We start from the raw sequence: 16402 nt of genomic DNA on the forward strand, positions 1-16402 counted from the left end.
GGTCGGGGAATTAAAATTGACCGTGTAAACTGACAAACTTCCTTGTCTGGACGCTGGATCCTCCTTAGATTAACGAACAAGATGGTATATCACATACAAAAACAAAGCAAAAAACTTTCCGCATATTGTTAACTGTAAAACCGTTTTAAGTTCAACCTAATGACAACCATTTATTATTAATCGAGTAATGTGTCGAGACGTTTCTTTTGCTCTGAAACTTTATCTAGTTCGTATTCAAATATCGCTGTGCTCCTCAGGTTGTATTCAATTAGGGCGTAAAAAGTTTTAGAGCTTGAGATGTTGGCTTTTCATGAGATGATTCTATTAAATGCATGTTTAGGCTACACCTTTCATATTATATCTTGTTATAAGAGGCAAACCACACTAATTTTTGAAACCTATTTTAATAAATGTTTGTTGTATAACTGAATCAATACCAAATAATATATGTATTTATATATTTTCCATTATAATGCTACACAATCCTTGAGTGCTATAGGTGATTTTTAACCCGAAAATGGCTCAACATTGGCTCTGCATCACGGACATCTCACGGGAAAATTGAGCTCAACATGGTATCGGATAGCGGCTTATCCCGATACCTAGGTATTTCTAGAACTTTTGGTAACAAATAGCAAAACAAATATTGTATGGCACGATAAACTTTATTTTACAAACTAAAATATAATTTACATCTGTTTACATTTCCATTTTCTGTTCCATGCTTGGATCGTATGACGCCACAATTTTCTCTTACTACAAATCAAGCTAGCTTACTACAAATCTTATGTGTGATGTAAATTATTTTTTATTTCAGTTGAGACTGGCTGGAAAGACTCGAAACAAGAGAAAATCATGAGAATCCTGTCGGGGGTTATTGTTCTGAGATCCGTAGTGTTGTTCAGTTCCTGACGGCGTTGACTGGGGGAGGGTGCGCCGCGATGTACTGCAGGGAGCGCACGATGGCCGCCGGGATTTCGGGACCCACGGGCAGGCTGTCGCTCTGAAATAATAATTAAAATATGTTTAATTGTACATAATTATAAGAATCATATTATTCTTATAAGGAAGTTCAGTTAGTTATTTTTTAATTGAAAGCTGTGCTAATACTATACTGTAGGGGAATCCATGCAGGTCCGATTTTAAAGAGTGTTTTATTGATTATTTTACATTGCTTATGCAGATTTTAAACCAAAAAGACGAACGTAACTCTACGTCGTGACTGTCCTGAGAGTGTGTGTGTTTTTGCGATGCGACACCGCAACGCAGTTTTGTGTACAAGGCACAAGCCATTATAGGTATCTAAGCTTCACATCCGAATCCCTCATAGTACATAAGAACAAGGGTGTAGTAATGAATAGCATGTAACAATAACCTGGGGCTGGTATCCGTTCTCGTCGGCGACGTAGTTGAACTGCACGACGGAACCGTCGGGGGCGGTGTACTTGTACGATCCTTGGACGGCCTGTAGAAAAGTATATCGTTTAATGATTAGAAAAGTTAGTTGTACAGAGTGTTACGGAATGGTATAGCTACTGCGGCGGCCTCCAAGACGGAAATCAGCAGGATGATTGCCAACCTTCGCTAGGAAACGGCACTAGATGAAGAAGAATAGGTACTAAGTTGAAAGGGCAGATCTAGCCCTGAGTCATAACTCATAACAGTCTAGTTCGGCACAACTTTATTTCTGAAACTTAGTTCGATAAGGAAGAGCGCGATGCAAACCAAATACAAAGACGTTAGAAAATATATACGACAAATAAGCTAGATATATAGCTACTACAATCAAATGATTATAAAGATAGATAAATTACTTACAAGAGCGTCGTAGTTGTCAACCTTCTTCAGAGCGCCTGAAGCTTGAGCAGAAATGCCATTTCCGGTTTCATACCTGAAATAAACAATATATATTAAAAAAACTGAAGAAACAATAATAGTTATCGTGATGTGTATACTGTATACCTAATCTGCAAGAAGAAGTGAGAGCCAATCAAGTTTGCCCAAGAATAAATGAGTCTCCTGGCAATGTAGCACAGGGCGCTATTAAGACATGACAAGAGTTCTCCGTCCCGCTCGCTCTTGAGGCTGCGCGAAGTGAGTGAGTGCGATGCAAAACTTTTGTCACGTCTTAAATGCGCCCCGTACTAGCCCTTCTGAAGAAGCTATAACCGTTGTGGTAAACGAGTTCTCGTGTGTAGACCACGACCAGACAAACGTAGTGTGGGACGCCTTCCAGCTCATGCAGAAAGACCTAGGACAGGTTGCCCGTAGTGGTAAGAACAGCCAAGAACAAACTTCGTGACTCTCCTTTGCGGAATGGGAGTGCTCCTTGTGAGAGGCTTAAGTTTATCAGTGATAATAATGATGGATGAGCGACGGCTGAACGGTGTAGTGACCCTGACTGCTGTGCCGAAGGTCCCGGGTTCGATTCCCGGCTGGGGCAGATATTTGTTTAAATACAGATATTTGTACTCGAGTCTTGGGTGTTGCTATTTATATTTAGTATGTATCTATCTATGTATTTGTGTAGATATATCAGCTATCTGACACCCATAACACAGGTTCTACCTAGCTTGGGGTCGGATGGCCGTGTGTGAGATATCCCCACACATTATTTATGATAAAATGTGTTTCTCCTTACACGTAGTTGAATCCCTCGGGCTGCACGTCGGACTCCGAGCGGAGGACGGGCGCGGCGGCGTCGGGGCCCTGCGCGCACGCCACGGCGACCATGCAGGCGGCTAGTACCTGCGTGAGAAAGAGATGAATATAGGTCTCTGAAGGTCTCCGAAGGTCTTAGAGCACCCACAGACTTTCAATTTCCAGTAGGACAACTAAATAGCACTGTACAGCATTAGAACAATAACTTAATGATAGCATGCACATCTATCCATTTAATCATCCAATTAGTTGGACACCGATCGATCGTATCGATTCCCTTCCATACATGCCAATAATTAGTAGGTATCTTAACTCAATTCTAAAATTACGCAATTTATTTATTCGATAGTTGGCCAACTGGAGATAGAAGGCCTGGGGGAACTCTTAAGGAAATTTAAAACAGTACTAACCTGCAACAGACAGAGATAGGTATAGCTCTGAAGGTTTAAGGAGAACAATACCTGAGATGACAGTATATGCTGGAGAGTATTTTGGCACAAGGATAAGAAGTGGCTCTCTGAGTCGGCACCATTTCCCACGTGCTTAGGCTATCGGCAATCTTTCATGCAGAAGTCCGGGAAGAAATTGACTCAGAATACCAGAATCAACTTATACGCATAAACCGTTTATGTGTCTTTGGTATTCTCTGCATGCATGAATAAGTATTGACAATGATGATGTCTCATCAATATGTAGGACTATATGTAATTGTTCAAGTTGATTCTTTTTGCAGTATTGAGCATGAAGTATAAAAGAAACTCTTACCAGGAATTTCATGTTGAAGATGTGTGGTCCTGTGATATCCGAACACAACAGATGCATTCTCTCAGAATGCCGGCATTTTTATATCAAGTCGTAAACTTGCTGAATTTAATGTCAACTACTTAGATGTAATTTAATTAGCAATGCTACAAATAAGTCGACCTTGTTTCCGACTAGCTTTTACACAAAATATACAAAAATCTTGATTATCTGAATACCTAATCTAGGTTTCTTGACACTAAGTGTAAGACCTATATTCTTAAATAAGTCTATGAGGTATAAATATGTATATTTACAAATTAAAACCCTACATTACATTAAACAGCGTAAATAGCCTAGAGGTATGAGCCACTGTACTTTGATATCCCCAAATCCCTACACATTCATCAGGAAAAAATTGAAAACAAACAACGACATAAATTAGAAAAGCATTTATTTCCTAATCATTCATTACTCTCAAATATTTTCGATCTGCTGTGAATCTCTATCACATCCTTCTACAAGCCGGGTCACATTATTATTCAGTCTTCTTACAGCTTCCTGTAGCTCTGCTCGACTTGCGCGGGGTGGGCGGCGATGTACTGCAGGGAGCGCTGGATGGCCTCGGGGATGGCGGGCGCCACGGGGAGGACATTTCCCTGGAAACAAATGACAGTCAGATACAGATAAACTGTAGACCTTGCTTGAGACGGCAGAAACAAATGACAGTCAGAAAAACTAGGGACATTGCCCTGGAAACAAATGACAGTCAGCGAAACTGGTAAACTGACATTACTTGAGAGGGCAGAAACAAATGACAGTCGGCGATATTTGTAAACTGTGAAGCTGCTACGGCTGATATGAGAGGAAGTGAAATTTACTGACAGTTTCTATAACTCTATCTATCTATAACTTATTGTTACTTTCATACGATTTTGACAGATTTTTACTTTTGATTATGTCAAAATCGTATGAAAGTAACTACCAGTTATGGATAGATAGAGATATAGAAACTGGCAGTTAGAGGGGTAAAGACAGGATTTCTTTTGGACTTGAATAATAAAATTTGGTATCACGTTTGAAGAATACCTTTACTTTTTTAAAGTCTACGGATGAATTAAAAACAAAGCATAAGAAATAAGGTAACATTTGAATTGTATATTCAAGTAACTCTAGCCATTTTAAAAGTCCTTCCTATTAAACAGAGTATAGGTCATCAATAACATTACATTGTGATTTTACAACACTAGACACATTAATAAGATAGTACAACATGTTACCTCAGGCTGGAATCCGTTTTCGTCGGCGATGTACCGGACCTCCACGGGGGTGCCGTCGGGAGCCACGTACCTGTAGGAGCCACGGACCACCTGGGGAACACAAATTCATGGTTTATGTCATCATTATTATGTGGACCTGGACCTGGACCAACTGTTAATAAGCGCTCAGCCTTCGATCCTAACATAATCTCATACACTCACGGTCTCACGGGCAATTAAAAAGTTCGGCAATGACAGGTGGATTTTTTTTATTGCTCACCAGTTTTATTATTTATTATTCGGGCTGGCGTTGTGTTGTCGGTTAAATATTTTCATGAAAATCTTTAATTGAATCATATTGAAGCTTTCACTAAACAAACCTATCAAAAATATAGACATTGCCTAAACTTTGAAGTTTTTCAGTGGTGTTGTGGATGTTGTTCATCTTGAAAACATCTGACAGTCCAGGGTTGCCCACTTACCAGACAACTCTCTCAGTACAAGCTTGCTTGTGTTAGGGTCCACCAACCCGCACTAGGCCAGCGTGGTGGACTAGGCCTAAAACCCTTCCTTCATTGGAAGGAGACCCGTGCCCCAGCAGTGGGACGTAATGGGTCGTGATGAATGTTGTTCAATGGTAATGTATTTCAACCGTCGTTGTTTCTGTGTGTATTACGTTTTATTTTCTTAAATTATTTTATATTATGTAGTACATATATCTATCAAATAAAACTTACCACAGCCTCGGTGTTGTCGACCCTCTTGAGGGTGCCGCTGGACTCGGCGAAGATTCCGTTACCGGTCTCGTAACTGAAAATAATAATAAGATTTTATAATTAAATATGTAATCATGATTTATAAAGAAAACAAGTAAAGGATTTTTCCTTAAAAAAATACTTGACACGTAATAATAGATAATCAATATTTTTTATATTATATATATTTTTAAGTTAACGTTATAAGTTATAACTACCCGTGATCTAACAGTAACCAAGGTGTCCGGATAAAAACCAAAACAACAGCCAAAACTTAACATTAGTAAGTAAAATATACACTCACGCGTAGTTGAATCCCTCAGGAAGGATCTCGTTCTCAGAGCGCACAATGACGGCCTCTCCCTCGTTGTTGTAGTTCACATTCTTGACCTGAGCGTTGGAGGCGAAGGCGGCCGACCTGACGGGCAAGGCGGGGGCGGCTTCGACCGTCACGGACTTGACCACGGGCGCGGGGGCCGGGACCTCCACGGAGGAGACAGCCTGGACGTAGGCGGGGGCCACGGGGCGGGCCACCTGGCGGACGGCGGCGAAAGTCGGCGTCCTGTAGGCGACGGGGGCCACGGGCTTGGTCACGTAGGCGGTGGCGCGCGCGTTGTAGCTGGGGAAGGACGCGGCGGACGCGGCGCACACGCACAGGGCTAGTACCTGGAGGAGAAAGAGACGTTGGGTTAGAAATATGATGTTTATCGCTATGTACCTATAATAAACAAAAGACAGTTTGTTTTTATGGAAGAATATATAAAATGGCTACAGTATTTCTACTGGAATTGGTAAAAAAATAGGGCACTTACTAGGAATTTCATTTTGGAGAAGCGTCTGTGATGTCCAAGATACAACAGATGACTCTTTCTCTAATATTTTCCTTTTATACGCCCATGAATTCAGAAATTGATAGAAATAGATTAGGGGGAATGACCTGTTACGTAAGATTGCCTTGAAAAGACTATACCAATCTGTCAATTCATAAAATTATCATATAAAAGGATAGCCACATAAAAGAGTTAGGCCAATGTTGCCATCGAAACTTGTCTCATAGAAATGGAATCGGTCAAAATCACTCTCCAAGATTTATTGACCACTCATCACGTTTCGGTTAGTCTATAAATTAATTACCACCCAAAGTGAAAGAAATTACCAAAGACGCAGAAACTATAGAGAAGAAGAGTACTGTAAATATGTAAAAAATAAACAATAAGCAAATACTCAGACACAATTAATTCTACAGTGCCTACAAAATAAACAATGGGTAGAATGAATCGAGATACATTTACTACTACATACCTAAGTAACTAAGTATGTGATAAATATATAAGTAACGAAGTATGCTAAAGTGCACTTCAATGAGAGGCTACAAAAGACATCATTCGTTTAATGGTACATTTTCTCTTTTGTTTCACAAAGACCGAAGGCAAAAGTCTTAAAGCAATACGTCCTGCCGACTATAATTAAACTGCTGGTGAACTGATGAGGTATGGTTCAGAAACATCAAACGAGGACAGTGATGGTTGAACAGATGCAAAAAAATTGCACAACCGTGACTGCACAACTCATTTTGATAAGAGTTGAACTCGAGTTTTCATTGAGGTATTTCAGAAATTAAGTAATGTATCAGAGAACTAAGCCAATCATAATCTAATGATTTTCTAGCTGAAGTGTTAGAGGGCCGGAGGAAAAACCTATGACCGTTGGAGTGAAAGAGTGAAGAGCAAAATCAGAAGAAGAATAGGCAAGCACCGCATCGTCAGTCTTTAAATTTCAAACGCTAAACCAGGACAGCAAGTCTACAAAATTTTATAGATCATATTTGGTAGGAAAATATTATTATCATTTTCTAGTGTTTAAATCCAACACAATGACAGGCTATGACAACATTATGTGAGTATCTTCTAATACCTCTTGGGGATATACTATAGTTTATTTTAATAGGGCTCATAACCAAAAAAGCTCAGACTATAACAACTTTAGGTATTTATTAAACTTTTGTTTAAAGTTTGCCCATCAGGCATCCCAGATGCTATCACGAGCCAAATTTATACTTATAATATGTAGCCTACTCGACAGTGTGTCCTTGAAGATTATCATGTAAATTCGATATAAAATATATGACTATTATGTTATATTCTACTAGGTTTTTTTTATTTGAAAAGCGGTTTTGCAAAACCTGTTGGAACGCTGTCCATTGAACAGATTTAAGAGAATAATATTGACATTATTTACATAATTATTAATCTGGATATTCGGTCGTTAGATAATAAAATTAAGTCAAAACTCCTCTGCATTTTTTCAATAAAATATCACTCTTAAGAAGCGTGACTTGATTGATTATATAATATATTATAATAAAAAATATTCAAGGAAAAAACTTATATTCTTTCCTCACATATGCCCGTAAATAAATTAACTTTACCTATCCTGTGTAAAAAGATAATTATGTAAAGTGTGTTTGTATCCTTCTTTCATGTGCAAATGGTCAGCTCTACAAAACCTCTCTCTGTTCCATCATGATCATGAATCATGAATCAATGTGACGGATGACACGCGTTATAGTTAGTTAGTCGTTCTATTATGTTATTACGATATACGGGGGTGTGCTTAGCTTGAATGCTATTTTTAACTTCATCTTACTTACATCTTCATCTTACAGGGACAGGTTCTATAATATTATACAGAATTCCCGTAAAAGAATGGATCAAATGAAAGGGGCTAGGACCTTGTTCAGTGACAGGAACTTCAGACGGTCAGCTAGTATTAATAATCCTGATTTATCTTCGGTTTATTAAATAGGATGTTAAAATAAATAATATACTTATAACTATAAAATAATATACAGTTTACTAAGTAAATATAATCCCGAAGCATTTCCCGTCCAAATTGTATAATTTAATTATAATACTTGTAAGTACTATGTATATAAAATCCGTGTAATAAATGATTGTGCGTGCAACTACCGCACCCTCAGATAGCGTGCAAAATGAGTACAAATCAAAAACATAAAGAAAAATATAAATAATTACATTTATAAATTATTACTTATTATCAATTACAGATACCTAGATCTCTACTACTATTTTAGGCTTGTGTCAATGACATATAAACATTAAAAAAAGAAGTATTCGCTTTGTACATATTTTGCAATTGTTTATTGCTTGCATACCTTCGTGTCTGGGTACCGTAACACTTTGTGATTATAGATATACCACGCCTGTGTTAACTTAATTCATATATTAATTAATATTTTATTTTAAACTTGATGATTATGCACGCTTGAACGGGGTGCATAACAATATGCTCCGTATACAGCCTGTATACTGTGTATACGTCCGCAACGAACTACTAATCTAATTAGCCAATTTTTTACCGCATGGTAACCAACCCTAATCTAGCTTATTTTATTATAAGATCAAGATCTTTTTGTTTTTAAATTACTGACTACGAGAAATTTAAAATTATTTAAGTTAGAGCTCGAATATCTTCCTCCATTAGAAACAATAAACCTATCGCACACTGTATTGTTTTATATCCTGATGTTTTAGTGATATAAACTGATGATGATCAAATATTGTTCATTAGTTAATGATTTTTCCCTTATGCTTTTTCGACAGTTTTTAAAATCATGGCTTTTAGGTGCTCATCTACTTTTCTGTGACAAATACGGTGTAGTTTTTAACTGATAGCAACATTGTAAAATTAAAGAGTAGCCTGGAGTGACTTCACTTTATGCTTTTAGGCAAGAAGTAATTCCCTTAAAACAAATTTACACCCTATACGTAATACGTATTTTAACCAGGGAAACAATTACGGAATAAGAGAGAGTACTGGATGGCACAAATCATTTATTTACATTACGCATTTGACCATTCAATTGATTAAGTCTTCACTCGTGTCCTTGTTGCTCTCGATCTGTTGCCGGTAAGCGTTTGCCTTGTCTATGTTTGTTTCTTTTTCTTCTAATTTTGAATTTAGAACTTCTTGGCTTCAACGGGCTGGGGGTGAGCCGCGATGTACTGCAGGGAGCGGAGGATGGCCTCGGGGATGGCGGGGGCGACGGGGAGGAGGTTGCTCTGAAAGAAAAATAAAATTTATTAGTGGCCAGTCCCAATCATTCATGAGTTTCAAGACTTCATCCTCAGAACAAGGAGGTTTGTGACTTGGTAGTAGTTATGTAGCTTGAAGTTGATGCTGTCTATAAAAACATGTAGTCAATTTAATGATTGTATGAGTGTTAGGTGCTGATGTTAGTTGTTACCTGGGGCTGGTATCCGTTCTCGTCGGCGACGTAGGTGACCTGCACGGGGGTGCCGTCGGGAGCGGTGTACTTGTAAGAGCCCTGGACAGCCTGTAGAAAAACAAATATTTAATATTTTGTTTCACGTATACCCAAGTAATATCATATTGGAAACGCATGGTAGGGATACTTACGACGGTGTCGATGTTGTCAACCTTCCTCAGGGAGCCGGAAGCCTCAGCGGCGATTCCGTTGGCGGTTTCGTAGCTGAAAGGAGATTCATAAATTAATAAATAGTGCAGAATAATTTTGTCCGGCTCTGATATTTGGCACCGACAGGATGAGAAGAAGAAGTATAGATTCTACGGACACATCATATTTATGTAGGAAATCTTAAGTGACTTGGCGGTCAAACCAATTAAAGCTGACTTACACGTAGTTGAAGCCATCAGGCTGCACGTCAGACTCGGAACGGAGCACGGTCGCCTCCCAGTCCTGGCCTCCGTTGTAGGCGGCCTTGGCGGCCACCACGGGGGCGGAGACCACCTGCGCGGAGGCCACGGCGGCGGTGTTGACGGTGGCGCGGGCGGACGCCTGCTGCCACGGGCGGGCTCCGAAGGTGGAGGCGGCGCTGGCGGCCGCGACGCAGAGGGCTAGTACCTGAGAAGGAGAGTTTGTTAGAAGGGTTGGGGGAGAAGTGATCTGGAATGGTCAAACCTTGTTCTGGATATAAGGAGTGGAGTAGCTCAGCTATGCCAAGAAAGGCAAGATGAAACTCTCCAGATTAGGGGTGCATTTATCAAGTTTTCACTGCCGCCATTTTGTAGAGCAATATACTCAGAAGTATTGAATCCGAAGAACAAACAATAAACTTTTACATATTTTTGCTGGCCTACTAATGAAACTTACCAGGAATTTCATTGTGAGATGTGTGTGTCTGCCCGTTTGGAAATCAACAGATAACTTTACACTGAATCGCATCCTTTTTATATAAGTTTCAACTTAAAAAAAAGCACAAACCGCCCATAATAAATTCGGGGTGTTGACCTAATGCTTTGTCCTTGGCTAAAGACATGCAAACATTTAGTGACAATTCGGCATGAATTTAGATACTACTAACTTCTACACGTGACTTCGGTCCGATAAACTTGAAACTAGTTCATCTCATAGACCAATATCTCATACATTACAATAAAAAAACTCCCTGTAACTCGAACGTAGAGATTAAAAAAAAATTACGTTCGATAATTTAGTGCTACACCTTCTTTTTAAAACAAAGCTTTTTAATTTTTTTTAATGTTTTTGAAGTACAAAATCTTTTTTTTATGTTGATCAATCCTACATAGCTACTTGGGTAATATAGTGTCGGTAGATGGATATATAGACTATTATGTATTTTTAAAATGACAAACAGACAAACACTATAATTCAGTTTTATCGCCTATACATAATGCGTGAATAAGTTCAACAGTTTAAATCTAGTTTTTAAACAAAACTTGCATTTAATTATGCACATCAATATCTCACTATCAGGTATTTAATCATAGTTTTTCAATGACCACCTTGTCTAATACTTGAATATTTATGAATGTAGATTGCTAAAATTACCCGAAGTATGTATTGATTCAAATAATATTATCTTGTATATTTGGGCAATATTTTTCCATGTCTCATGAATCTGCCGCCTAATTATTACAAATAAACGTAATAAATAGACTTTGTAAATGTTTATAATATATTAATAAAACTTACATACCATAGGTAACTCTACATGTCCCTTATGTGGGCAACATACAAGGAACTGGATGACGCGGTTGAACACATTCTGTTGGCTTGTCCACTTACTAAAGACACAAGATTAAATATTCTTGGACCAGCAGAGCGCCTATCTCAGCTATTCCAACACCCAGGCTTGATGCTCCAGTTTAGTCGGGAGCTAGGCTACTGAGCTGTAACTAAGGGGATATGTACAAAGGTTCCACTCGAGAGGGCCACGTAAAGGAACTTCGTCCCCTCTTAGAATAGAACAGAATAGACTTTGTAAATGTATTTTTTCTTTAGAAATCTATGTTGTATTGGCAAGTTAGCATGTTAACGTTTTTAGTGTCATATAGTTCACATAGATAGTCTGAATATTTTCCGAAATCATAATTACACAAATATCTATTTACATAAGCATTAAGTTTTTTTTTATGTATAAGTACATTTCCGATAGGTTGCAAAATGTATAGCATAGGTGATGTTATGAATTCTTTTCAAGCATTTTCTTACCCTTTATGATGCGTTTTCTTGCGTGTAATCCGCTATTATTTTAAAAATGAAAAAGATCTTATTTTTTTATACACACTGTTATAATATTTCTTTACACACGTGCATAATGCACCGCTTTAGAATCTCTAATCAAGTCTTTGCTCATTAATTATTTTATGATCTAAATCTTTAATTATTTTATTACCCTGTTTGTAATGTTATTTTGGTTTTATATTCATGGAAGCTAAAAAAGATAGTTTGAAGCCTCGATCATCTTATCATCCTTGATGTAGGTATTGTCCTGATGTAACGCTTCAAATCTCCCTTTTATTTACTAAGGGCTGATTTTTCAGTATTCAGATAAATGATATCTGGGGAATAAAATTGTTCCTGTCTAATACAAACATTCAGACGCAACAGCACTAGCACTATTGCTTAGATAACTTTTATCTGACCATTGAAAAATCAGCCCTGAGCAATAATTTTTAATTACTTACCTTTACATACAGTATATCATTATAAACAGTTGTATGGTAGATATTATTACTATGTCCCTACTTAAACTATGAAAGTATATGTATAATTTATATTTATTTTGTTGTGTGGGTACTCAATATACTTTTTGAAACATTCTGCATATCAGTGGATAAGGCTATATTTAATGGGTGTAACTTAACATTATTAAAATTATACATATATTTTAATGATTTTACTAAGAGCTTGACCTAGAGTAGCTTTAAACGTATCCTCTTTTAAACTGCTTATATTTTGACTTTTGGAAAATTAAAAAGCTAAGTAATTAAGTATTTAATGTAATTAAATTAAAATGTAGTCACATTCCAACAAAACTAAGCAAATCTCAGTAAGTAATAAAAGTTTATTATCATTTCTAATGACCTGTTTCGTCTCTAAAATAAGGAGGGCTTTCAAGCTCATGTTCTAAAACTAGTTTTGATCTAAATGTCATCCGCTATTATTAACACGAGATCCAACCACATAGGTCACTAGGGTCAGACTACTTGATCATCCTTTTCTCGAAAGACACACAGGAAATTGTACCCAAAGCCACTTACAGTAAGCTCTATATTCGAAGTTTTATAAGGGTAAGGGCATGTTTATTATAAATTTGTATTGGTATGACCAGTGGTTAATTTTATATGATTTTATTGCTTACCTAGTGGTTTTAATAACTAGAGGTTTTATGAACCTATGGTATATTCAGTTTTTTAGTACTATTCGTATTTTTCCCCAGACAAATTAATAGTTTACAAGAGGCTACGTGAAATACGAATCCTGACTTTTTGACTGTCGAAATTTCTGTTTCTTGCCACCGCCGATTTTCGAGGCTCGAACCAACCATTTATAAGCTCTATTATAATGTGAGCTAGTATTATTTTTTTAAATCTGTAAGCACCATACTAGTACAGTTCCAACTGTCATATTAATGAAGTACCTACCTCTATAACAATGTTTTTAAAACCGTTGGACGAGGGTTCTTCAGCGGTCACCACACCACGTACAGGCAACCATAACCATTAACCTTAAGCTTCAATCTAAGTGTATTGATCCAAGTGGAGTCATGCTAAAAATAGACGTTATTGTATCTTAGATGGTGATTTAAACACTAACAGGCGGAATAGGCTGGTGGTACCTAGCTGGTGGTGGTCGCTAATAAGGATGGTCAGTGAGTCGAGTATTGGCTGCATATAAAGTACCTAGTCGTGGTAGTTATCTACAATTAAACTTTTCTTCAATTATAATATTTAATGACCATGAGTGAGCATTGATGAAAATATTTCTTATAACTACATCATCTAATTTCAAAAGCGATCAAGCGATCTTTTAGTTTTAGCATGCTGTCGACAAAACTGGAAATAAACAGCGGAAGATTTACTAGTCTTTTGCTAGTGAAGAACCACATGTAAGATATTTTATACGTTAACCGCGTAGACGTGCTAAGTGCACGGCGTAGTTACACAGTGAGTACGGTAACCATTTCTAAATTATGCATCAATAGGTCAAACGGTGAGATGGACGAAAAATAAAGAATCAAGAAAATTTTACTATATCTGTATTAAATATTGAAAGTAAAAAAAATATCACACTATTTACAAACACGTTTAAACTAATTAAAAGCCCGCAGTAAAAACTCCGCCTCCTTGACTGGTGACGCAACGGCTTCGAACAAACGTCCATGTTGATTACAATCTCTAAGTCCATCGCTTGTGAGGTCGGAGGTTAACAACGGCTGACTGTCTTCAATATGAAGAAGGAGGGTGGCTCAGCGGCGGGACTCGGGCTGCGGCGGCGCGGTGGCGAGGTAGGCGAGCGCGCGCTGGATGGCCTCGGGGATGGGGGGCGGGGTGGGGAGGTGCGCGCCCTGCGGCTGGAACCCGTTCTCGTTGGCGATGTAGGTGAGCTGGATGTTGCCGCCGTCCTCGCTGGGGTACGCGAACTGCCCCTGCACCTCCAGCGCGGGCTCCTCGGCGCCGATGTTCTTGAGGCTGCCCTTCTCGTCGGCCGAGATACCGTTGCCGGTCTCGTAGGCCCACGAGTAGGAGCCGTCGGGGCTGATCTCGCTCTCCTGCCGCAGGATCGGGATGGGCTCAGTGGGCGCTTGCGGCGCCGCGAAGGCCGCCGCTACCAGGGCAAGCATGATCTGCAAAAGAATACCAATATTAGTACGGGCGGGGCTCCCTCCGTTAGGCACTAACATCCTTGGTTATCACTGTATCCAATTGACACTATCACTTTTAGTGTTAACTTTTTTTTCGAAACACTAGCACAGACACTTACAATGGTCTTCATGTTGGTGCAATATTGATGGTTGCGGTAGACAATGTGTTCTAACGTGAATAATATCGGTTTATATATAGAGGCGGCGGCCTACCACCGGCCGATGCGATTGCACCATTAGCGCGTCTCGGTAAATCCGATACTATACGAGCCTTCAGCACTCGCGCGCCGGCGTGATGTCGACAGCATCACATTTCAATCGTTTAGTTATTGGTGTTGTTCCCTTTTTCGATTAACGCTATTAAGACACACCTTTGGCGGTAATCACTAATCAATGATAATTGAATCGTTTCTACACGCATTTTTTTGGCAAAAAATTGTTCATTGTTCAGTAATTTTCAGTAGATATCGTTCCGCACACAATTGGCTAATTGCTTTTTTTGCTAGACGATTACCGAATGTAGTTCAAGGGGCACTCTCAGCTAGTTATATAACATTGCGTTTTGTGCACATCCCGAATGCAGCCCCTTCCACTTTGGAGCATTCCAGGCCATTCCAATTTAATTTGGAAGTGAGCAATTAGCGCTCAGACTTTGATACAAAATACCTATGTATACTGGCGAAAGTTGATCAATTATAGGAGTAGGTATTTTATGAGAAGGTATAATTTTCATCCTTTTTATCTTGATATAGGAAAATCAAATAAATGACTACGAAGATACGTAATACACTTTTCGGGTGCATGTTCTGTACACGTACAATTTTAATACTTTCACATCCGTACATGTACCTACCTAATTGGCATTAAAAAGTGTCACCCTAAAATTATCATATTTAACTAAATATTTAGAAAAAATATGCTATTATATTGGAACAGGAAGATCTTTATTCATTGGCATAAATTGTCAGTGTGTAATGTGCTTTAGAAGAAATTATTACCTGGCGCCGATCGTTCGTTAACATTTTGAGATATGCGAGATCATACATACGTTTAGAAATATGACATTTATTCGTATTATAGGCCCACGAAACCATTTTTCATGTGTTACATTTTATTGTAGTTGCGAAAGAGGCATAGTTTGCTGAAAGGGGACAAAGCTAGTCATTTCACACCTCGCCTACTCTTCAATTTTAGGAATTTCGTAAATAAAATATCAACGTCTTATAGTAAAAAAGTCACGTGACTACAAAAATTATCAGTGATATCATATTATGTTGTTTTACGGAAATTTATAAAAGGATAATTTTTATACTAACCATTGGGCGAATCACTGATAATTTTTGTAGTCACTTGACTTTTTTACTGTAAGACGTTGATATTTTGTTTACGAAATAGGTATATATTTTTTTAATTTTGTAAATTGTCTAGCTAGGCTTATTATTGTTGATAGTTTTTTTTTTCAGTTTGTGATGTATCATTCACGGATAAAATACCATCGTAACTATATAATATACGTTTGCTATTGAATGCATTATTACCTAAGATAGAGATTGATTTAATGGTAAACGATACACATATGCATACAAACAGTTAATGGCATTAAGGGTGGAATTTTATCATGAATTCCCGAGTGAGTACCAAGTACTCGTCTTACTAAGCAACATTTACAAATATATATCAATTATTTTTAATATACAGCGATTATGTTGGGTACATATTGACCTGCTGACGGTATGAACACTTATAAAATTCCACCCTGTACATGGGTGTGCGAAACTAAAACTACCGGTCATGTATTTAGATAACCTTTAGA

The 16402-nt window shown here is 38.1% G+C and overlaps 4 protein-coding genes across 4 annotated transcripts; all 4 read right to left on the reverse strand.

Moving 5' to 3' along the window:
* Positions 1-646: 646 nt before the first annotated feature.
* On the reverse strand, positions 647-3563 carry LOC125490335 (larval cuticle protein LCP-17-like). Its single transcript, XM_048629266.1, has 5 exons — positions 3427-3563; positions 2642-2748; positions 1819-1891; positions 1376-1465; positions 647-1003 (listed from the first exon to the last, which is right to left on the reverse strand). Exons 1-5 carry the CDS (start codon positions 3481-3483, stop codon positions 902-904), a joined length of 429 nt encoding a protein of 142 aa, XP_048485223.1. The 5' UTR covers positions 3484-3563; the 3' UTR covers positions 647-901.
* A 276-nt stretch (positions 3564-3839) lies between these two features.
* Positions 3840-6381, reverse strand: LOC105381413 (larval cuticle protein LCP-17). The gene is made up of 5 exons (XM_011551134.3): positions 6229-6381; positions 5721-6082; positions 5399-5471; positions 4683-4772; positions 3840-4061 (listed from the first exon to the last, which is right to left on the reverse strand). Exons 1-5 carry the CDS (start codon positions 6238-6240, stop codon positions 3954-3956), a joined length of 645 nt encoding a protein of 214 aa, XP_011549436.3. The 5' UTR covers positions 6241-6381; the 3' UTR covers positions 3840-3953.
* Positions 6382-9253: 2872 nt separating this feature from the next.
* On the reverse strand, positions 9254-10730 carry LOC105381422 (larval cuticle protein III/IV). Its single transcript, XM_011551144.3, has 5 exons — positions 10572-10730; positions 10096-10322; positions 9857-9929; positions 9684-9773; positions 9254-9498 (listed from the first exon to the last, which is right to left on the reverse strand). Exons 1-5 carry the CDS (start codon positions 10641-10643, stop codon positions 9397-9399), a joined length of 564 nt encoding a protein of 187 aa, XP_011549446.3. The 5' UTR covers positions 10644-10730; the 3' UTR covers positions 9254-9396.
* Positions 10731-13966: 3236 nt separating this feature from the next.
* LOC125490334 (endocuticle structural glycoprotein SgAbd-8-like) lies at positions 13967-14858 on the reverse strand. Its single transcript, XM_048629264.1, has 2 exons — positions 14709-14858; positions 13967-14571 (listed from the first exon to the last, which is right to left on the reverse strand). Exons 1-2 carry the CDS (start codon positions 14718-14720, stop codon positions 14194-14196), a joined length of 390 nt encoding a protein of 129 aa, XP_048485221.1. The 5' UTR covers positions 14721-14858; the 3' UTR covers positions 13967-14193.
* Positions 14859-16402: the final 1544 nt, after the last annotated feature.

The sequence above is a fragment of the Plutella xylostella genome, chromosome 22, assembly GCF_932276165.1.
Source record: "Plutella xylostella chromosome 22, ilPluXylo3.1, whole genome shotgun sequence".
Lineage (NCBI taxonomy): Eukaryota > Metazoa > Arthropoda > Insecta > Lepidoptera > Plutellidae > Plutella > Plutella xylostella.

Bases quoted from the DNA above. Each gene is read 5' to 3' on its own strand.
- LOC105381413 (XM_011551134.3), bottom strand. The intron at 4,773-5,398 runs GTAAGTTTTATT...TGTGTTCCCCAG, and splicing joins TCGACAACACCGAGGCTGTG to GTGGTCCGTGGCTCCTACAG. The intron at 4,062-4,682 runs GTAACATGTTGT...ATTTGTTTCCAG, and splicing joins AAAACGGATTCCAGCCTGAG to GGAAATGTCCTCCCCGTGGC.
- LOC125490335 (XM_048629266.1), bottom strand. From the start codon at position 3,483: ATGCATCTGTTGTGTTCGGATATCACAGGACCACACATCTTCAACATG. The intron at 2,749-3,426 runs GTAAGAGTTTCT...TTTCTCACGCAG, and splicing joins TCTTCAACATGAAATTCCTG to GTACTAGCCGCCTGCATGGT. The intron at 1,892-2,641 runs GTAAGGAGAAAC...TGTTTATTTCAG, and splicing joins CCCGAGGGATTCAACTACGT to GTATGAAACCGGAAATGGCA.
- LOC105381422 (XM_011551144.3), bottom strand. From the start codon at position 10,643: ATGCGATTCAGTGTAAAGTTATCTGTTGATTTCCAAACGGGCAGACAC. The intron at 9,930-10,095 runs GTAAGTCAGCTT...ATCTCCTTTCAG, and splicing joins CCTGATGGCTTCAACTACGT to CTACGAAACCGCCAACGGAA. The intron at 9,774-9,856 runs GTAAGTATCCCT...GTTTTTCTACAG, and splicing joins TTGACAACATCGACACCGTC to GCTGTCCAGGGCTCTTACAA.